Raw genomic sequence first — 23,450 nt, 5'->3', positions numbered from 1 at the left:
CTCAGCGGGCTACACTAGGAGACCTCTCCTTGCTCTTGTACCTGGGAAGGCTTGCAGGGGACCAGCTCAGCCCTCACCACCTCAGGCTATGGAAAGAATCCCTGTATTTTCCTTGGTGTGATTTTCTTAGTTTGTCTTTCCTAAACTAGCAAGATCTTGAAAGGCAGGATTAGAGTGTGGGCTAGGAGAAAGTGTCCCGGAAGATGACGTGATTGTGTTTCATCCAAACTTTTGAAGGCATCTGGCTCACATGCAGCCTGGCCCAGTTCAACAGGAGAGCACCAAGGTTCAGAGCCGAAACATTAGTTAAGAATGTTCTGGATGCCTGCCTTCCCACGGAGCTCATGGGGAGGGTGGGCTACCAGAGGAGGACTGGGGACTCAGCCTGGTCACAGGCTTCCCTCCCACCCGAGCCAACAATGATATTGTCTGGGAACTTCCCCCAAGAAGGACTGCGTCTGCTGAAGTCTCAGTTTGCCTTGCGGAGGCCACTTACACACATTTGTCTCCACGCAGCCAGCCCATCCATTGGTGCTTTTTCTCTTTCAGGAGGAAATGGGCATTTCCTGTGAACTGCTCGAATCAGACTTCCTCAAATGCAGCGTGGGATTCCCTTTCATGAGGTCAAAATCGAAGGTAAGGGGCAGAGACGGGACACTTACTTTGCAGCAGGCCCCCAGCCCTTCCCATCAGCCACCTGCCCTGTCAGCTGTACCCTGCCCCCCAGGCTTTCTCTATCCCCCCCAACCCCACCCCACCCCTGCCTTGCACAATGGCACTGCCCAGCTCCCAAGGGGGGGGGGCGCGATCTACTACTCCACAGGGGCCCTCCCCACTGCTGTTCCTCTTTGATCCACATGACATACCCCAAATGTGAGAGACACACCATGGCCTTGGTACTTTGGCAAGCACGATCTGGTTGGCCTCCTTAAAAATCTTTCTCTGGGACATTCCATGCCACTGTGAGTACGACTATATAGGAGAAATGTGGTCTGGGCTAGTGACCTACGGTTCTGACTGTCACTCCCCTGGGCACTCACAATTTTCTGAAGAGACCTCTTAAAATTCTTAAAACATAAATAATGGTATTGCAATTCATTTTTTTTAAAGCAAAAGAAATTAGACTCACTTTGGTATTTATACGGAGCCAAATTTTCTAAGCTGAAACAATAATATGGTCCAGCGTATTCAAACGTTCATGGAACATTCTGGTATGTGCCAGTATTATAAGGATATGCAAAGATACATAGAAGATGTGATTGTTGGAAGCAAAACTAGAATCTAAAAGATCAGGTCTGCCTTTTGAAATGGAAGCTATTTTTCCTGCTATGATTTGAAGGAAATTTCATATTCCTTTGTCTAACTTTTTTCCCCCTTAAAAAAAATAATGAAAGTTTAATCCTTCTCTCCTGCCTATGTCACAGAATCAACTTGTTTTAATCTCCAAGGCATTTTGGTCCCAGTACCTCGTGGCTGTTTTGCAAGCCAGTTGTGAGAAGTTCAAGTGAGAAAGAAGATTTGCTGATTTCATAGCAAGTCACTCGAACCCCTCAGCCCCATTGAAGGTGCCTGCTCCAAATGACGATGGCTCTTACATCCACGATTCCTAACCCTTTTAAGAACCTTTTAATGTCCTTGAACCCTGGACATTATTGCCCATAGAAACATACGTGGCACCTCCACACACACATTTCATTGAAATCTTTTCAGCAACAGAAAATCTACTTAATTGAAAAACATTAATAGTTGCCATTTCATGGGTAAAATCCAGCCAACATCCCAAATCAAACCTAAGGTGTGTCTTCCTAGTTTTAGCTTAAAGGTTATTTTAAAAGGAAAATTTTATCACTCTCACATACGGATCCAGGATCACTTACCATAAAGAGAGGGTAGTCATAAGAATGAATACAGTGAAAACAAAGCCACGTTGAATTCTGGAGCATTAAATTTTGTCAAAAGTCATTAACTCTCAAAATAGTCATGGAACCAATGGAAGTAGGAACGTTGGAAAGTTGGATTTTTTCCCAGCTCGGTGGTAATGCAGCTACTTTCCTCCCACATACAGAGGTTTAGACTGGAGCAACACTAAAGCTGGAGGCAGGAGGTCTAGGGTTGAGTCCCTAGAGAGAGCCCAAGGAGGGACCCAGCAGGGCCGGGGACCACTCATGCCCACACCTGGCTTGCCCTGCCCCGTGCCTCAGCCCCTGTGGCTCATCAGGCTGCAGCCGGCCTGCTAAGCCTCGTGACTGCACCGTCAGCTTACTCTGGTGGCCATCTGTTTCTGTCTCTCACGACCAGCCTGCCCAGTCTCTGACCTTCCGTTCTCCCAGGCCCCCCTCTCCGATTTTGGCTTCTCACCTCACCTGGGTCTTTAGAGTATTTGATTCAGATCTCCTGCCAGTTCTGACTCTTGTCCCTTTGACTTTCCCTTCCTTTGTGTCCTCCAGCTCTGCTTCCTGTCCTGTCTCCATGTCCCCACCCTCCCTGGCGACTGACAGAGCCCCGCAGCAACAGAAATTTCTGTCTCGAGAGGGATGTCCGGTGTCCGCTCTATCTGATGGGTCAGCGTTCATTACTTTCAGGCCACATTTAGTGCAGTTGAATCCAGTGTTGCAAAGGTAGACCAGTGCCTAGCATTAGTCACTAAGGAACCCAAATACTTAGCTATTAAATAATCACAGACTCTTACGATGAAACTTAAGAAGCATTGTGTCAATCCTCTCATTTTTATTGAAAGGCAAAGAGAGTGAGTGTCTTGGCCAAGATCACATACTCAGTTTGTGGTCAAGCCTGGCCCTGTAACCCCTACCAGGGGGTCCCTCCCACATTCCCACACATACCCAATGTGTACATGGTGAAAACCATTTGCTCAGGGCAGTCTTCCCCAAGTCATAGGATGCTTGCCATGGGGAGTGCCTGAGATGATGGTAGGCCGCTCCTGAGATTATTTTAGGCCAAACATGGACACTGCACTAAACAACATTGACTCTAACAGCGAGACAGTTATTACCTATTCAACACTCCTTCTCCTGGATCACATGCAGGAGAAAGTCTCCCATAGCGCCAGCCTGTCTTCAACACCTCCCTAGCTCTTGCTAATCTCCCTCTTACCAAAATAGAGTAGACCTTAGGCTCAGAGCCCTCAGCAGGCCACAGAATGCAGTGGGGCTTTGTTTTCATTTATTTTTATGACAACCTTCTCTTACTGATAAGTGATCCTGATTCCCATCTGTGAGCATGATAGAAATTTTCCTGCTAAAGTAGTATAGCCACTCTGGAAAACAGTATGGAGTTTCCTCAAAAAGTTGAAAATAGAGCTACCCTATGACCCAGCAATTGCAGTACTCGGTATTTACCCCCAAAGATACAAATGTAGTGATCCGAAGGGGCACCTGCACCCCAATATTTATAGCAGCAATGTCCACACTCTGTGGAAGGAGCCCAGATGTCCATCGATAGATGAATGGATAAGGAAGATGTGGTTCATATACACAATGGAATATTACTCAGACATCAAAAAAATGAAATCTTGCCATTTGCAATGACGTGGATGAAACTACAGGATATTATGTTAAGTGAGAGTGTCAGAGAAAGACAATTATATGATCTCACTCATATGTGGAATTTAAGAAATGAAACCGATCATAGGGGAAGAGAGGGAAAAATAAAATAAGACAAAATCAGAGAGGGAGACAAACCACAAGGGATTCTTAACTCTAGGAAACAAACTGAGGGTTGCTGGTGGGGGAATGGGGTAATTGGGTGATGGGCATTAAGGAGGGCACATGATGTAATGAGCACTGGGTGTTATATGCAAATCACAGAACTCTACCTCTGAAACTAATAATACACTATATGTTAGTTAATTGAATTTAAATAAAATAAAATTTAAAAAAATAGTCTTTAAACAAAAAAAGTGGCAATGAAAGTAACAGTAAATAACATAGGTGATATGGTACGCAGGTGTGGCAAACATTAGGAAGATGGTGTGGGAGCGATACTTAGAAAGGCCTGGTTTAAGAGACAAACATATCACTTCCTAGAGACCCTCAGTTGCTGAAAAATAACGTGCCTCTCAACAGAGCACAGTCCCGGCTTGGTTTAATTGCTAAAGCTGTATCTCTGGCCTGGCAACCAGAAAGATACGCATAAAAAAATAAAGCTTGTCATGCAAATGAGCTTCCAGAGGTCATAAACTGCAGAAGACTGTGGTATTTTTAAGTGTGGAATGCTTACTGAGTTCAGATGTCACTTTCTTTTCCCCTAGTACGAATTCAGCGTGATCTTTGACACAAGCCACCTGTCTGGGGAAGAGGAAGTCCTTAGCTTCATCATTACTGCTCAGAGGTAAGGGGGAGCTTTACTTTTTTTTTTCCCCAAAGATACAGATTTATGGGAACAGGAAAGGACATTCCCTGGTCACGCTTTGATGATGCTCAGGATGCTGAGGAGGAAGAAACAGTTGAGCGATAGAGCCCCAGAACACTGGCTGGGATGGGAGCTCTCAGGGCTGGTGTCTCTCCAGTTGTGCTTATGCAGCTGGCCAGGTTGGACTGAGCTGGGAGGGACTGGGGATCATCTGGGTCGGAGGTAATGATTTTTACAGCCAAGGAGAGACAGACTGGGGGAGGTGAGGATTCTGATTCAAGTTCATGTGGTTGGTTAGTTCACAGACTTCCTCTGTGGGTTGTATTCCTTGATGCAGGGAGAGGGCACAGCAGCCTGAGGGCTGCGCCAGGCCTGTTGTCAGAGGCCCCAAGACATGCTCCTCGAGAGAGGGCTTGTCCTGGACACCTTGTGGTGGAGGGAGAGTTAGGGCAGGGGACCGTGCAGGGTGACTTCTACCCTCAGGAGTGTACTCCTGCCCCTCTGTCTCCAGTGTGGCCTCAAGCCACAGGAGGGCCTTAGGGGTTGTCAGCTGCCTCCACCAGCCAGAATCCACATGCGCCTTGAAGCGCCATTTGGGTAGCACTTGGCTGACAGCGGGGTGGAAGGAGAAGAAGTTAGGTGGGTGAATAGGAAGAAGCAAACTTTGATTGGGGTGTAGGTTGGATACCCAAGGCTACTTTTGTAATTTGAATTTTTATTTGGAGAGGATTTTGAACTTACCGGAAATGTTGCAAAGCATAATTCAAGGAAGTCTCAGGCAGCCATTACCCAGCCTCACCCAATGCTGACACTTTCCTCCATTTACTTTATCATTCTCTACATATAGTTTTTTTTCTTAACCATCTGAAAGTAAGTTGCAGAAACCATGTGTCCTTCCTATAAGGACCCCAGTGTGCATTTCCTAAGAATGAGGCCATTTTCTTCAATAACCAGTACAGCAGATGTCAGAAACGTAACACTGACACAATGCTTTTATCTCCTCTATAGCCATGCTCCAGTAGTTCTAGTCTTCTCAAGGACTTTTCAGCCCCTTTTTCACGGGTCCAGAGTCCAGTCAAGGATCATGCATTACATTCAGTTATTGTGTCTTATCTATAGTTACCTTAACCTCCAAAGGAAATTTCATGCCAAGAATCCTAAGTCCATCCCAGAGGTGGTCTGGCGATCTGAACCAAACACCCTGAAGGCCAAGGTCAGGCAGGAGCCACTGAAAATGATGAGAAAACAAAATGAGGAACTGCATGGCTAATAGAGGCCAGGAAACTGGAAGGCCAGACACTGGGTGAGCAGGCAGTGGAACCAGGGGCTGAAAGTCAACCAGGGAAGGATGCTCAGTGGAGTCACAAGGTTAGCACAGGGTTCAGACCTAAAGACCCTCAGGATCTGGGGTACAGAGTGAAGCAATGGGCTCAGCTTTATGGAACTAAAGCCCCCCTACTACCACCACCTGCATGGTCACCCTTGAAATGAGGGTGCTCAACCCAAGCCTTCCTTTGTGGAAGAGAATGCCCTCAGGAGCTGAGAAGGAGCTCCTCATCCCACATTCCGAATTATAAAGAATGCCATTTCCCAGACTTCAGATGAGCCAGATTGGGGCCAGCCTGTTGGGGTGATGCACTGAACAGAATAGCAGGGGCACCGGCTCCGCTGTCTCTGGCCCCCAGAGAGAGCAAGGAGTCACGCTTTGGACCACTCTGTCCACTCCCCTGCACGATCATCAAGTGGTTGCCACGGGGAGAGGACCAGACCAGGGCTGAGAGGGATCGTGGATGAATGAGAGCGAGTCTTGCATCCCAAACCATCTCAAGAAGGCTCCAGTCTAGAGATGGAGGCAGACACACAGCTTCCTACAGGGGATGAGAGAAGACCTAGCCCAGGGCAGGCATGCTTCACTCTTTCAGTCTGCAAATGTTTGAGCCCTTTCCACAAGCCAGGCACTGTGTAAGACGTTGGCAAAGTCCCTACTCTTGGGGAACGAGTGTGCTGGGGGCAGGGGGATAGATAATGAGCAAGTGAATATATAATGTCAGCGGGAACCAGGATTGTGCCCATTCATCTGGCAAGCGTGACGCATTCGCTGGCAATCACAAAGCATCTTTTTTATGTCCCGTACTCTCTTTAAGCCCACTTGGTGGGGTTAGTCTTTTCCCTGTCTTGGGGGGAGGGGGATGGTCTAGGACAGTCCTGTGCATTCTCAGGTCTCTCTTGGGTAGTGCAGAGCTCTGCCATCACTTCAAGTCTCACAACAGATTCACAAAACTATAATTAAGGTGTCCCCTGCAATCATCAAAACTTGGTTTAAAGTGAATGCTTTCTCCCTTCGGTGAGGGCGAGCTGCAGAAGGGAAGCCTGCCTCTCTCTCAGGAACCATCTTGCTTTCTTGCAGTGGTTCTGCTGCTGTGTCCCGCCACCGCCCCCCCCCCAATTCCCCTGGGAGAGTACCTGAGCACCCCCACCCCACCCCAGGCTCACAGCAGGGCCTGTGGGAAGTGTGAGTCAAATAGAAAAGTGCTCACCCCCCTTAACCGGGAGGAGCACTCCCCGGGCCACATGGGTATTTCAAGCTGACTCTTGCCTTTGGATAGCCAGCCCCCAGCTGGGGGTTCTCACCTGCGAGTCCCTCCCTCTTCCTGTCCTCCAACCTCAGCCTCTTGCAGCCAGACACCCACCCCTTCAACTTCTGCTGCTGAGACCATGCCCTCAGGGACAGGACCAAAGGTGACCTCACACTGGCTTTCGCATATAGGCGCCACTCAGTAGCCTCTGCCCTGGTGGTCTCTGGAAATGCCGGGATTCTTGCTTGTCCCCTTCTCGTTCGCTGGGCCAAGAGAGGGAAAGCCAGCAGCCCTCCCCTCCATTCCCTGGGCAGCCTCCCCCCCCCGCCCCCGCTCCACCGTGCTGATCAAGGTGCCCTGAAGTATGCTTTAAAGGGCAGACACCCTCCCCTCGGACCACCTCCAACACGTCTCTCTCTAAAAGCTGTTTCTCAGAAATCCTCCTTTCTCAGCTCTGTTACATCCTTGATATGACATCTCGGGTTTTTGCCCTGAGCTGTAGTAAATCCTGGTCTGGTGCTTTCCTCTGAATCTGGCATCCCTTATACCTCAGCCAAAATGTGCATCTGAACCAACATACTGTCGTACTCACCCCCTGAGTGATTCCTGAATTTTCACAAAAACACCAATTCCCCAGAGTCTTGGACTGAGATTCTTCCCAAGCTCTGCATCTTTCAGTTCTCTGTGGTCTGTTCTGGCCCCTCACTAATGGCTTTGCCCTCAGGTACCCCCTCTCCGTCTCTAGCCGCCGGGCATCTGGGAAGCTCAGATCGGTCCCCAACAAGTACAACATGACAGTGGCTGGCAGCCATGTCTGTAGGATGCAGACACAAAGAAGCTCTGATTTCATCTCCCACTGCTCTTTAATTTTGTTTTCATTTGAGGACTTCCTTAGTCTCGACGTTATTTAAAGCTCACAGAATTAAGATTCCCTTTCCCTTGGGGATGACTGTGATGCTGGAAGCATACATTATCAGAGCCCCCTCAATCCACAACCACAACCACATATTTTGGCGTCAGTGTTGCTTTCTGTATTTTGCTTTTTTTTTTTTTTTTTAGCATTATCACAAATATTTTAGAGAATGTTCTCTCTCCTAAAAATAAGAACACAGCACATCACAGTGTGTGTTTGGCCTTCTTTACCCTGTGTCACTGCGTCCAGCTTCCACTCCAGAGCTGATGGCTTTCTGGCCTTCAGTTCAGCACTGGTTGAACTTACAGACCACACACTAAGCATATGTAAAAAGTCGGCATAAATAGCAACAGCCGTAATTGTTCAAATACAGCCCAGCAAGCTCAGAAATCCTGCACAGCTTTCTAGCGTGGCAAGGGTGGCCTGCCGTGGGGTGCTAGCATTTCAACACAGATTACATTTGGCTGGGCTTGCAACCTTGGAAATCGTGTGAGACTTGGTTATTTCTTATTCATCCTGTTTCAAGATCCCATAATTCGCGTTCACATAAAACATGACTGTGATCTAATAGAAATACATACAAAGTGTAGAGAAGGTGGACTTCGTTCCCATTGCCAGAATCCAGAAGGGCCTCCTTGGGGAGATAGCATTTAAACAGAGGAGTCTGTTTTCAGGCTGAAGACACAGAGGCACAGAGGTACACAGGTCAGCCTGCTCTGTGACAACCAGGTGGGTGGTGGGCACTGTGGGGAACTGGGGATTCGTGAGCCATCTCGGGGCAGGGGGGCATACAGGGCAGCGGAAGATGGGCTGACAGAGGAGATTGGGCTGAGCCATGGAAGGCCATGTAGCCTCAGAGAGTCTGCACTACATTCAAGAGGCAGAAAGTTTGTGAAGAGGGAAGTGATGCATGCAACAGCTTGCCCACAGAGCATGAGCTTGTTGAATTTCATAAAGGGAGGCAAATGGCCAATCAAACCTGGAAGTTCCTAATTCTCCTGCTGTTTCTTGGACCCACAGAAAACTCACTGTGGTTGGGCAGATCCATTAGTGTGCTCTCTTGGTTCCTCCCCATCTGTGGCTGCCGATATTCCTGGGAAGGAACACTGGGGCAGGAAATAAGTGATAGGAAAAGAGGAAACTCCACCTGCTTCCCAACCCCGCCCAGGGCTAATCAGTGGTGTCAAGAGAAGGGGGAGCCAACACCACCAGGGTGAAAGCTCTATCTGTTAGAGTCACACGGCCGTAGACACCGGCGGCGCCCATGGGAGTCACCTGGGGGGCTTTAAAAACCACCGATCCCTGGTCCACCCTGCAGAGGTTCAGATCGATCGGTCTGGGGTGAGATCTGGGCATTGGGATTGTGAAATAGTCACATCAGGTGATTCTAATAAGCAGCCAAGGCAGAGAGATAACATCTGCAGTCCCTGGCTCTATACGGGGCACGTTTCCACTCAGCAAACTTCTGTTAAGCACATACTATTTATCAGATGCAACGCTGGGCACATAAGAAAATGCTAATCACTTATGTGATTGCTAAAATCAAGAACATGCGCTTATGTGCACGAAGAGTGCGATGTCACATCAGGGGACGCCTAGTATTGGCAGCTTAAATAATTAGCAGAAACTTCTAACACTGGAATCACGGACGGTAAGGAAGCTGTATTATATGTTAAACATACCGCAGAATATCTCAGGCACTCATTTCTTCCCAGATGTTGGTGAAAACTGGTCTTACCGCCCCAGAGGGCGGGCCCCAGCACTTGACTCCCTGCTCTGGCACAAAGATCCTTAAAGCTCCTTATCTTGAAAGCCACAGTTAAAATATCCGTCCTCCCCGTCACCACCCTTTGAAGCTCTCCTGCCTACTGGTGGATTTAGGAGGACGTAAAGTTGAGCCTAAACAGTCCTCCAGAGCTCTCTCAAGCAGCCTGGCTTTGCAGACCATGGGAACGCATCCCAAGTCACGAGCTTGCAGAGTGGCTGGAAGCCTTTTGATGTTTGGCCTCTGTATCTCAACTTTTCAGCTTCAGTCGGTCTGGAGCAGTCCCCCGATGACAGATGAGACTGTTGGGCCTGAGCTGCCAGCAGCCACAGGTGGCTGGACAAATGGCAGGGCAAGGGGTGGTGCTTCCATCAGGAACCAATTACTCAGACCAGGCGGGGCCGGGGGAGGGAGTGGGCCAGGGCGTTACCGGGCCTATCCATTCCATAGTCACCTCTGATCTGCCTCTAGCAGCAATGCTAAAGCTTTTATTGCCCCCCTGGGAAAGGAAGGGCAAGGGAATCAGGCCAGATGGGCACCTGACCCCGCTGCTTCTGCAGACTGCCCTCTGAGTGATGGATGTGCCGGCATATGCGGAAGACAGATGAGGAGTCAGGGGTCAGAGTCACAGAGCACCATTGTTTCAGAACAATAGGAGAAAGAAGGAGAGGGGATGTGAGCTGCTCTTTAAGTATTGTTGCATTTAGCACTTGCTGGTGGGAGAGGAAGACAGTGGAGGCAGTGGGAGGGCAGGAAGCAGGCAGGAACTCTGCAGGGGGTCAGGGAGTGGGCCAGGGAGCTGTGCCCAAACCTCAGTGGGTCTTGGGGCCACTATATTCCACCCCTGGAGGATGAACTTGGCTTCCAACTGGGATGCCTCATACATGCCATGTGGTAGAACCAACTAGAAGCGCTGGCTCCCGCAGCTTGCACCCTACGGCCGTGCCTTTTCCCAAGGCGGTACTTCCACGGAATAATAATCACAATCATCTTGGAAATGTATCAAAATAGTAAAAGGAAGCTAGGTCTTCTCTCTCCCCCTCCTCCTCCTCCCTTTACTCCTCTTTCTCCTCTCCCTTCCCCCACTCGCCCCCCCCAGCAACCTCCCAAATCTGGTATCAGATTTGGAGAAGGAATCACAATGGCAAAGCCCTAGTTTGGGAGTCTGACCGACCTAGTTTGCTGTGGATCCTTGGGCAAGTTCCCTAATCTATCTGAGCTGCTCCTTACCTGTCAGAGGCAGGCAATCCCCCACGGTTCTAGGGTTCCCCTGAGGACCCGGTGAGATCATGCTGCGCATGCCTGGCACAAGGCAGCCACCCAACAGCATCAGCTTCCTTGCACTCCCCTTTCCAGAAAGACCACACAGTCCCCATTCTCTGCTTTCTCACTCCAAAGCGGATGCCTGTCTATGGACGTACTGCAGCCAGAAATCTATAGGGGAGCTCCCGTGGTCTTTATGATGACGGGGTTGGCCAGGGCCTCTCTCCCAGGCTTGGCTGGCTGTCCATGGAGGGCGGGTGATGCCTCCAAGTGGGAAATGGCAGCTCAAGTCCAGCAAACCCCTTCCCAGCTGCGGTGCCCTAACCTTGCTCGTCCATTCTTCATGAAACAAGCACTTCTAGAAGTGGCACGTGCTGTTGGTGCCCAGCCATAACCATTCAGCACCCATCTTTCCCCTGCACCCACCAGACAGCTTTCTAGCTCCCAGCACCTGCCACTCTGCCTAGGCTTTATCTTGGGTGCGTAGTACAGGTGCCAGCAAATTCATGCTCCCTGCCCCCCAGCGGCAGATCTCAGGAGTCGTGTATAAAGTCCTGCCTCCCATGGGAAGACGGAGGTGTGTGCTCCACGCTGCCTCCCAGATGTCTCCAGCGAGTCCAAACTCGGTTGCCCACAGCACTGACCTGGATTACATGCCTTTTTTGCCTTCATTCCCTTCCCTGTCTCTTCTCCACTCCCTGCTGGTGTCTCCTGGGGTCACCTCCCCGGCCCACTGCTTGTACTCCTATCTTTGGGAGGGGATCACAACTGAGACAACAGAGTGCCCACCGTGCCTCTGCACAGGGACCAGAAACAGAACCGAGGGTACATCAGGTGCACAGCCGGCCCTGGCAGAGTGACAGATTGAGGTCTAACATGGAACAACGAAGCCTGCTGCAGGGTAGCCAGCACTGACCGGCACTCACCCCTCTCTTCCCATGCAGTGGCAACGTGGAACGCTCTGAGTCCCTGCATGACAACACCCTCATGCTGACAGTGCCGCTGATGCACGAAGTGGACTCGTCCATCACCGCGTGAGTAGACGGTCCTGGGTCGCCAAATCTCAGAGGTGCCCCGGGGTGGAATGCTGTGTTTTTCTTGTATTTGCACATATAGCCAGGAGTTTCTGGCCTCCGGGTTCCCCTTCTTCCCAGCTTTGAAAACACAGGGCAAAGCTTTAGCTACCAGCTCATGCCCTCCTCCCGCCTTGTTTTCTCCCCTTTCCCAGCTACCCACCCACCTGCTGGGTGGCACAAGAAGTTTGATGACAAGGCTAAGCCCCAGAATGTCTTTGAGCATTCTGTATACCTTTATGTGCCTATGTGCCTATGTGCCTATGTGCCCAGCACCCACCCCTCCAGAGGGCCATGATTCCTGGGATTCAAATCTCAGCCAAATGCTGCCGGGCCAGAGGTTACAGCCAGATGTGTCCCAAGGCCCTGGTGGCCTTGCAGAAAAGCTCACCTTTCTGATTAGCTACACGGCCAGGGCTGGCCTTGCATGTTTCTGTTAACCCCTTCTGCAAAGCCAGCGGCAGCTCTGCCTGATGTCGGAGATGGGCAGGGAAGAAGGACGACGGGGCACAGCATGTGCCGGGTCAAGTCCACGGCCGCTCAGTGCCACTGGCCTAGGAAGGCAGGGCTGCGGGCTGCAGGGACCCGACAGCTTGGGCGATTTTCAGCCAAAGCCCAGGCCTGGGAAAATGAGAACTCAGTTCCTGTTTCTGGCTTCAAAAAACAGAGCACATACCTCTTTGATAGTGGAAAAGGGATGTGCACAATTAGTTTAGATCAAATGAGGACCCATTGAACCCCTGCCCCAAACGCAAGCTGAACTTTCTGGGGGTTCAGAGTTGCTCATTTTTCACTCTTCGAGTGCTTCTGGGTCCCAGCCTTGGCTAGAAGCAGCAAGGTTAATATGTTGCAGAAGGAGTCATTCTGCAGTAGCTCACACGCTGCTGGGCGCCAGAATGAGCCTCTGGGTGTTTCCTGCACTCTGGGCGTTTTTCCTCACGTTCTCCAGACAGGAGGCATCAGTGGAATATACTTGCAAATTAGCATAGATTTGCCTCTGTTTGTGGCTCTATTTTTAACCATGTGGTTTATTTACTTGTCTCATCAGAGGTATGGTGAGAATGCAGCCTGAACCAAACCCTGTCCTTGGTGGGGGGGGGGGGAAGAGAAAACACTTGATCCTGTTGTCAGGCCCTAGGAGGCCTCATTGTTGAGGCGTTAACAGCCCCCAGTGAAGCCATCCGTCAAACACATGAGTCAACCTCTGATCTTTCCAGGAACATAAAACAAGGCTGATTTAAACAAACCAGTTCTTGCCATGCAATAACACCGGGAACTCACGATGTTTCTTAAAATAATACATTTAAGTTGAAAGTAAGTGAATTGCTGTCCATTCAGACTTGGTACCGAAAATCTTACATGACTGTGTCTGGGCAAGTGAGCAGCTTCTGGAATCTAACCTAGAATCCATTCTTTGGGAAATTGAGTCCGGGTTTGGTCTCATCTCAGGCTTGTTCCTATGGACAGTGTTGAAAGCATTTGCTACAAACGGAGCTTGAGTTCTTAATCACATCTTCAGTAGCCACAGTTTGAAATCTGAAGAAAAATGCTATCATTGAACAGACCCAACTTTTAATACCTAATTTCTAGTGGTTTTGGTAGTCTGACAAATTTAAATTTTTTTTAGTGAATTTGTCACAGAGTGGGGTTTAGGATGCTAAATATATAATTCATTTATATTTATTTCTTAAAAACGTGCCATAATCTTCCTCGGTCCACAAAATGTTTTTGAAATGATAAAACAGAACATGTATGATTCTGTCATCCAGTTTAAAAAAAACAAAACCTGAAATCGAAGCTACCATTGTCTTCCTCCTCATTTTAGAAATGTAATCCCAGTACCTATTTGTATATGTAGCTTATTGGAGTTGACCTATGATGAGAAGACATTCCTGGAAACTTCTGTTTAGGAAACATAGGTCTGGCTGTGTCCATTTATAGGACAAAGAAGTAACAATTCCAGAAGGGAAGGGTTTGGTGAAGACACTGGAGGGAACAAGGTTCTAGATTAAACAGAGACAGATGTTTGGGTTCTCAAGACAGCTGTGACCATGGGTTGCTTGACCGAGGTTTAGGATGATGGATTAAATGCTTTCCTCTTTCAGAATCATGTCTCCAACCTCCTTTGTGTACGGCGAGTCTGTGGATGCCTCCAACTTCATTCAGCTGGATGACCTGGAGTGCCATTTCCAGCCCCTCAACATCACCCTTCAGGTACCCACCCCTGGAGACGGTCTCTGTCACTGGTGGCAACAGAAGGGCCCATGGGGATAGGTCTTCTACTGAAAGGCAGCTAAAGAGCCAGGCTCTTTCCAGGAGAAACTTGTCGCAGCCTGAGTGGCTGGAGTGTAGTATATGTGTATGTGTTTTCGGTAGCCACACAAAATTAATCCCTTCCCTGTCTGGTACTCTGTTGTGTAGACCCCTCTGCTGCTCAGCTCTTGGAAGGAGAACTGCATGATAAACCCCCGCTTTCCCCAAGAAGGCCTCTGGCCAACATCCCAACCCAAATGGCCCCGAAGGACCCCTTTCAGTTCTCCATCATTATTCACCTTTTGGGCAGGGCAGTCCCGGGCACTCGCCGTGTCCTCTTTCTCCACGAGCTCTCCATGCTGACCCCGCCTGGACCCCACTCCTCCCGCAGAGGGACAGGCATTCAGAATAGCAGAGCAGTGTGAGAATACAGAATGCATACACTCCCCAGGGGAGGCAGCATGCTGCTCCCTCACAGAGCCATGGCTGTCTCTCCCCAGTCACATAAGCATCATTTTCAGCAGGTCCACTCCATGTGGACCCTGGACATCATGCAGAACACTCTTCCTTCTCTAGGCCAGGGTGGGCAGACATTTTCTGTAAAGGGCCAGCCAGGTAAGTATTTTAGGTTCGGCGGGCCATATACTGTCTGTAGCAACTGTTTAGCTACGCTGCCGGCGTGCCAAAGCAGCTAGAGGTTATGCACAAATGAAACTGAAGTGATGGGCACCGAATTCGGGATTTTATATTATCCTCACATGTCATGAAATGTTACTCTTTTTAAAAATATTTTTCCAGCTATTTGAAAATGTAAAACCATTCTTAGCTTGCAGGCTGCACAAAAACAAGTGGCCAGCCAGATTTGGCCTGCAGGCCACAGTTTGCTGAGCCCTGCTGTGAAGTATAAATTCTCAGGCCAGCACTGTTCAACATGAGCATCTTTGCATGTTAAGCTAGAAGGACCTCAGCCTCATCCAGTCGCTTGTCCTCAGTTGACAAGAATGGGTCAGGCTCATACGGGACAACCCGGTGTGCCCAAGCATTCCACCAGGAGCTGTTGATGAAGTGAAGGAGATGGGCCTGGCTCACCCATGGTGCCCTCTAACCTACATGCAACTTCTCTCCATTCCAGCTCCCAAAGCTGTCCCCTGCCTCTTCCCCATTCCTCCCCATGGAGAAGGTGGTTTCCTGGTCTGGCATCGACTGCTGTGGCCAATAATGACTATTTTCTTTCCCCGTGGCCACTCCTAGGTGGACCGAGGGGATGAGACATAATCATGGGGTGTGGGTCCAGAGAAGGAGGCAGCGAGACATTTGTGGGCTCTCACAAACAATGGTCTCCCTCTCTCTAAAGTGTTCTCCCAGGCAAGAGACCTCTGAAACCATGATTGGAGAACACATGTCCCCAGCTCAGAGAGAAGGCGCCTCCTGACCAGCTAAGCCCCTATTGTCACACCCTATGCTCAGTTTCCAGGGAGAGGGGAAGATGGGGTTAGACCTGCTTTTGAGACCTCACAGTGATCGCTGTGAGTAGGACCTCTGTGTTTCTGAACTGCTGCTCAGAAGTAGTTTCTTTTTCCCCACTGCTTTTTGCAATTGGATAGAAAACAGATAAAGACCAGATGTAGTGATTTCATTTAAATCACTGTAGTTTTAATTACTTACCCACTCTTGGAGTTTTTGAGGTATCTTACAACAAAATATACAGTCCAGAAAACGATTCAGAAGGGTTCAAAGGCCACACACCATGTAATGAAGAAGGTATAGGTGTTAAAAAAGAAGGCAAGAAAGAGTTGGAGTTATACCAGAGATGATCTTCTTAGCACCCTCTAGAAAGGAAGGGAGGGAAGGGAAGGGACGAGAAGAGGAGAAGGGAGAGGAGGGGGAAGGAAGGAAGGAAGGAAGAAAGAAAAGAAAGGAAGATAGAAAGAGAGATCTTGAGGGCATATGGTTAAGCCGTGTTTCTCTGAAGGCATCTTTACAGGGAGCTTAAAGTTTGGTATTCAAGCAAAGAGCTTTCTTCACATCTGACCTGACCTAGGATACAGGCTTTAGAATGGGGCCGGGGATGAGTGATGGGCATGCCCCTTAGATAAACCTCTTGATTATCCGTTTGCCTGAGGAAGTACACAGCATTCCATTCAGGATTAAGAGAGTCCGCTGGGTCGGAAAGATGGATAGTGTATGTCATTGATGGGAAGGAGATCCTCTTGTGTCAGCAAAGCTGACCGTTTGCTTGAGAATGCTCTGATGACTCATTTTCTGATACAATCGTCATTATATTAACTGTCATGCAGGAGGGCCATGGGCCAGGTTGACAGTGATAATGACCAAGAGATGGACCTAGTTGTGGAGTGTGGGATCAGGAATGTAGATAAAACTCTCCTATATGTCCTTACTCTGATAGCATCACTGCTGATGAAGAGCACAGGACTTTCCACATATGGTGATTTTTCCGCCTTTTAAAAGCTGGTATTCAACAAGCTACGAGATGGTTTAAAGACTTCACTGCAGATGCAGATGGTAGAAAGGCAGAAATACTAGTCTTTGGCCTGGTTCCTACATTCCATCAAAGTTTTCTTAACAGCAACATGATAATATGTTGACCATTGATAGGCTTTATTTATTTATTTATTTTTTATCAAGAGTCCATCATTCTTCTCACCTGAAAAAGAACGATGAAAAATAATGCAGCTGCTGCTCAGGAACATTTGCAGAGAATCAAATGTTAAGACATGTGTTAAGAATAAATAAATATGGTAACACGGGCTCTCTCGCCCGGCTGGCTGTAGTGAGTGCGGCGGCGTGCAGAGCAAACCCCCTCTCTTCTTTCCTCCCCCACCTCCTGCTTTCACTGCGATTTCCCAGACATGTCAGTAGTTATCTTTGCGATTCTGTGCTCATGTTTCACTTCAAATTAGCTGTTTCAGTTGTGGTTAGATATTCCTTCCTTCTCTTGTGACTGAGGGTTGTTGTCTTTGGTGAATTTTGTTCTTTTTGAATCAAGGGTTGGCAGGGACCCCTCGTCCGCTCCATCATGTTTTTGTGCTTTGAAGCGGAACCCAACTATTGCAAAAAATGAACACATGCTTTTCTAGGGAAGAACTGGCTGCAGTCTAGATCCTTATATGTTCTGTCGGGTGTGAAGACCTGGCCGGATTTCCGTTCACCTCCCGGCTTTGCTCTGTTGACGCCAACTTCAGAGACTCCTTGAATGCCTGATTTCTCTCTCTAGCCCCCAGGTCACAGAGCAAGCATCCACATTCTTCTCTCTCTTGCTTCACCCGTGTTTTTTTGAACAATAGCATCTTTTTTGGGATCTCATTTATCTACCTTAAAGCTCACCCATTTAAAACGTACGGTTCAATGACTTTTAGTGTGTTTATCGAATTGTGCAACCATCACCATAATCTAATTTTAGAACATTTTCATCACCCCAAAAAAGGAACTCCATACCCTTGAGCAGTCACTCCCTATGTTAGTTTCCTCCTGGGCTGTAAGAAATTACCACAAACTCAGGGGCTGAATACAGTAGAAATGTATTACTGTGTAGTTCTAGTGGTCAGAAGTCCAATATTGGTCTCACTGGGCTAAAATCAGGGTTATCAGCAGGCCTGGGTTCCTTTCTGGAGCCGCTAGGGGAGAATCTGTTTTACCTTTTCCAGCTGCTTCTCCAGACTGCTACACTCTTTGACTCAGGGTCCCCTTCATCTTCAGAGCCAACAATGGCCAGCTACATCTTTCTCACAGTCCACCTCCCTGATTCTGACAGTCTCCCTCCTCCTGTATAAGGACCCTTGTGATTACATTACACCCACCTGACTCGTCCAAGGTAATCTCTTCATTTTAAGGGCTACTGAATAGCGACCTTAGCTCCCCCTTGCCATGTAGCATATTCACAGGGTCCATGGATTTGGGGACGCAGACATCTTTGGAGGCCATTCTTCTGCCGACCATATCCCCCTACTCCAGCCCCAGGCCACCCCCAATCTACTCTCTGTCTCTACACATCTACCCATCTTTTTTTTATTCTCCTCCATATTCCATCTCTTCCTTGAGTTTCATGCTCAACCTTTGCTCCATCTCCTTTCCCTTATCTGTCTCTTGGTGCCATCTTTCTCTCATTTCTCAGGAAATGATGGGCCAATGGAGACAGAAAATAGGGAGGACTATGGGGGGGTGGGGGGATGAGAAGGTAAAGTTTTACAGGACCAAATGCTGGGACAGAAAAGAGGTGCACAGAGGTCCTCAAAAAGGATTAGCAAGGGATTAGCTGTAAATTACAGAGAAACCTGATCATCTGGATCGTATTGTAAGAACAGCCCTTTCTGTAAATTACACCATTTGGCTTGGGGACAATCTGCTTTGTCTTCTCAGTTACCTTAAACTGTAAAAGGGAGAGCTTGGACCAGATTAGTGCTTCTCAAAGTACAGTTCCTGGGCCAGTAGCGTCAGCATCTCTGGGGAACTTTTACTAGAAATGCATACCCTTAAGTCCCCTCACTGTCCCCCACCAGATCTACTTCAGAAACTCTGGGCATGACCCTCCCCCAGTATATGTTTTAACAAGCGCATCTGGGTATCCTGATGTATGCTAAAGTTTGAGAACCACCGGACCACATTATGTCTATATTCCCACCAAGTGTAATAGTCTATGAGTAATCTCTAGGTATGTGAAAAGAAATATAATTTTTAGCAGGAAGAAGGCAAGAACATGATGAAAGGGACTAAGGTAATTTGAAAGTTTGGGGATTTTAAATTCATATTGGAAGGATTTCTGTTTCATTAAAGTCTGCCATTATTCAATATTTCAGTACACTTGAAGTCATGACCTTTTGGATCCTAAACCCTACAGTCTCCGTGGATGTATCTACTGCATGCAATGAAATGAAGGTCTGTATTTCTATTAAAATGTGCTGTGTGTGTCTCACACCCACAGGTCTATAACACTGGGCCAAGCACCCTTCCTGGGTCATCTGTCAGCATCGCTTTCCCCAATCGACTGTCATCTGGAGGTGCAGAGATGTTTCATGTCCAGGAGGTGGTGGTGAGTTCTCGCTTGTTGTCACTGTTGCTTTCAGACTTGAACCAATTCATTCGCATTCTATACAAACTACTCTGAGGTAGTTTGTAGAGAATGTTCAGTTCCAGTTCATCCCAGAAAGTTCAATTCATTCTAACCTTTGGAAACATACCTGGAGAAGCCAGGAGACCCTCAACACCTGAATTTCGGCTCTGAGACACTTTGGTTAATGTCATAAGAAGACCTCTCTGGGGATGGGGAAGGATTGGTTATGAACATGACTTCTGGGATGGACTTTTCTGGCACGGGGAACTCCTGGCAACCTGAGGTGTATCTGATTGCATTTTTCTGAGGGGAAGATCCACGGTATACATGAAGATTCTCAAAGGGTCACTGAGGCCTGGAGGATGAAGGATTAGTTCATAAGATGGAAGTGTAGATTGAAACTCAAGTTTATATCCTGAATATGCAGTTCTACTCAATCCTGAGTCCACTGTAGATTTTGTCTCAGGGGAAGCCTGACTATTAGTATGTGATTAGTCCCACCCACCTCCTTGAAACAGTCTCTGTGGCTTCCATGACATCACATTCCCTTGGTTCCTCCTTTCTCACTGGCTTTTCTCCTCATCTCCCCAACATCGATAGGGCTCAGGGTTGCCTTCTGTCTTCACTCAGTCTCCGAGATGTCACCCAGAACTCATGGCTTTATATTCAGCATGTACTGATGACGTCAGATATTCCTCTGCAGCCCAGACCTCTCCCATGAAATTCAGACTTTGATAGTCAACCACCTTCAGGCCATCTCTACCTAGATACCTGACAAATCTCGATCTTATCTAAAAGAGAACTCTCAGTGGTACCTTTCCAAAACTGCTTCTTCCACAGCCTTCCCCGTCTTAGCGAATGTCTACTCAGTCTTTCCAATTACTCAGGTCAAAGACCTTGGATCATCCTTGACACCTGTCTTCCCACATCTCACATCTGATCCCCTGGCGGCCCTAATGTCTCTGCCTTCACAACAAGTCAGAACGTTACCATTTTTTCCACCTCTGTTGCCAGCACCCCATTCCCGGGAGCCATCACCTGCCCTCGGTTATTGCAGGAGCCCCTCCCTGGTGTCCCTGCTTCTGTCCTGGCCCCCTGCAGTCTGATCCTGGCCCAGCAGCAGAGTGAGTCTTCCAAAATGCAAGTCAGATCATGTCACTCCACGGGTCAGACCCTTCCAATGGCTTACCCACCCCCCAGAGTCTTCCAGCACCCCAGCCGGCCCCACCGTCTGTCCCTGATGCTCTCTGACCGCATTTCCCCCTCCTTTCCCACTTTTTCTTCCCCGAGCATGCCATCCCTTGCTGGTCCTAGAGCACAGCAGACACTCTCCCACCTCCAGAACTTGCACTCGATCTTCCCTCTACTCAGTCGCCCTTCCCTCAGAGAGCCACGTGACCGCCTCACTCACCTCCTTCAGCTGTGGGCTCAAATCCCAGCTTCCCAGGGACACCGTCTCTGCCCAGCCCCGGTCCCAGCACTCCTCGTGACCCTTTCCTGCTTAGAGTTCTCCGTCACCAGCTGGCATTCCATGTGTTTTCATATTTGACCGGTTTCTCTGCCTCCTCCTGGCCCCCTAAAGTATAAGGACAGGGGTTTCTCTCTGCTCACTACTGTATCTCCAGGCCCTAGTACAATGCTTAGCATGTAGTATATGCTCAGTAAATATTTGTGGGCTGAAAGAAAAAATCTACAGTATAAAACAATTTGCTTGGTCTGTGTGAATTCAGGAAAAGTTTCATACCATTAAGAAGCACCTCAGAGTGGGGCACCTGGGTGGCTCAGTTGGTTAAGCATCTGCCTTCAGCTCAGGTTATGATCTCAGGGTCGTGGGATCGAGCCCCACACTGGGCTCCCTGATCAGTGGGGAGTCTGCTTCGCCCTCCGCCCTTCACCCCACGCATTCTCTCTCTCTCTCTCAGATAAAATCTTTTTAAAAAAAAAAGGTCTTAAAAAAAAAAAAAGCAGAAGAAGTGCCTCAGAGTGCTTCACAGTCTCCAGTGGCTGGGTGTGAGGGTGACCCCTCCTGGGAAGGACGGGCACAGGAAGCTCAAGTGGGTCAGGGCACAAGGAGAGTGCATACAGTCACACCGAGAGAATCATGGAATCATTGCTCTTCATATGGGCACGTGAGGGACAGCTAGCCAGACAAAGGGGCAGTCTCTCCATTGATAGCTTAAAAATTGGGGCAGCAAGGCCAACGGCCCGTCACACATCTGAGCCTACCATTGAAGAGGATACTGCCCACAGGAGGCGCAGAAAGCATTATGTGACGGTGATAGCAGTGTCTGGAATTGCTGTCCTCGTGGCTCATGTGGCCTGAAAACCTGAACCACATGAAAGGTCAAATGTAGAGCAGGTCACCCCTCCTGAGTTGCCCACTCCATCTTTTCCATCACTCACAATATTCCACTCGTGCTCCGTCAAGTGCCCGTGTCTGTGAGCTTTGCTGAAACCAAAGAAGAAAAGCCCCAGTGTTCTGTAACCACAGCGTACCACGGTTTGAGCTTAGCATAAGGTTACACGTGCTCTTGTCTACCCTCTTAAATATTATTAATCATACCAACCATTCTACCTATTCCCCAGCGTCTGGCAATATTTTCCTCTGGAGCATGCTCGGAGAGTTGTTCACAGAAATATCTGTAGTGTTGTACAGAGAATTTTTTCTTCATGGAAAAAATTATTTACTGAGCCAAACAGGAAATTTAAGTCACTCAGATTCTGAGGGTATCTCAGAACCGACTATCCCCCCTTTTCTCTCTACTAATCATCAGACCAAGGAAAAGCCACTGGAATGGACTTTGGAACACATTTATAAATAGCTGGCTCACTTGGGAGGCATGAGAAGTGGTTTTCCTGAAGATTTGCAGAACTGCATGACTGTTTGTCTAGCTGAGTGGACCCTCAAAAACCCAAGTGGTATCGGCTGGCTTCATTCCATTGTTTGAGTTCTCAGAAGCAAACCCTTTGGATTTTCAGGACTGTATTGAGAATTTTCACAAAGTCTATAACAGAATTCTCAAGAATGGCCGAGCCTTCAGTTGGATACAGCAACCCATGGTCAGAGGCTTATGGCATTTTCACAGCATGGAAAATCCAACTCGCTGGCAAATCTCCCTAAGCAAGTAGTGAAGACTGGCTTACCGTGACACTGGGAAAGCAAAGCTGATGCGTGGTGCCCTGCAGTGATGAGGCAAGGGTCCCCAGGTACTTGTTTCAGGCCAGTAGGCAGCGTGCCCTCTGCCCTAAAGCCCACAGGGCTGAGAGCGAGGGGGTCCTGCAGCTCAACAAGTTCCCAGCCTCAGCCCGTCCCTTCCTCAGCAGAGCCCGAGAATGCTCACCGGGGCGGGTGTGGCTCCTAATACTCATGCCATTCTCCGCTTTGGCCTTCTGGGACTTGGGAATGGAGCAGGGCTTTCCTTCAGGAGTGTTGGGTGGCTTGGTGCCAGTTCAACTTCTCCTTTTGGGAGAAACCAGTCCTCGTTGCCCTTATTGCACCAGGAGATGCCCCTACCGCCTGGTGGCATTCCCGCCCCACCCCACTCTCAGCACCACCAGTCTGCAGTCTTGGACAGGCTACTGAGAAGCCAGCCATCAGTGACCTGTTAAGCCAACTGAAGCCTAGGGGCAGTTGAGAGAGGGCCCATCTGTCATCCCTCCCCACACCCCGTGGGCCCCTCAGATTGTTTCTCTTGCTCTCACAGTGCCCTTGGTATCTGTTTTACCTGTGGCCATCATCCGTATAGAATGCTAAGGGTGGGCATGCTGTGCCCACAAGTCCTGGGCCATCACCCCACCTACGGCCCTGAGCCTGTGGCACAGTTTTCCGACTGTTGGTTCAGAATTCATCCAGATGCCTCTGAGGCTGCAGCTGTGATCCCTGGGCAGGACAGACCTGCCTCTAGGTTGCACCAGAGACTTTTCTTTTTTTTCCTGGAAGGTTTCTTAAGGTCCAGCTGCCTGTGAGCGGAGAGTGCCTTTGCTCGCATGGGAGAGATTTTTCTAGGGAGCCTAAGGAAGTGTGACCACTTCCTACTCCTGGCTAGGTTCATGATCTTTCCTTATAGCAAATGTCCTAAGCCCCTCCACCCTGCCTGTGTTGTATTTAGAAACCGAGCCGTAGCGTGGTCTGAGAAAAGACTGTTAATTTCCATTGCCTCCCACCCACTGG

The 23,450-nt window shown here is 48.8% G+C and overlaps 1 protein-coding gene across 1 annotated transcript in view; it reads left to right on the top strand.

The window, feature by feature from the left end:
- The window catches only part of ITGA9 (integrin subunit alpha 9), a 333,429-nt gene that overhangs the window by 251,683 nt on the left and 58,296 nt on the right, over positions 1–23,450 (top strand). The window contains exons 19-23 of the mRNA XM_028107025.2: positions 550–636; positions 4,268–4,347; positions 11,830–11,919; positions 14,064–14,172; positions 19,151–19,258. Coding sequence (XP_027962826.1) covers positions 550–636; positions 4,268–4,347; positions 11,830–11,919; positions 14,064–14,172; positions 19,151–19,258 — 474 coding nt within the window. The remainder of the gene's footprint in view (positions 1–549; positions 637–4,267; positions 4,348–11,829; positions 11,920–14,063; positions 14,173–19,150; positions 19,259–23,450) is intronic.

This window comes from Eumetopias jubatus, unplaced genomic scaffold, assembly GCF_037043125.1.
Source record: "Eumetopias jubatus isolate StellerSeaLion01/CBP00866 unplaced genomic scaffold, mEumJub1_p1.0 scaffold_1, whole genome shotgun sequence".
NCBI lineage: Eukaryota > Metazoa > Chordata > Mammalia > Carnivora > Otariidae > Eumetopias > Eumetopias jubatus.
Note: the sequence above shows the minus strand (reverse complement) of the source record. Positions and strands in the feature narration are given on the sequence as shown.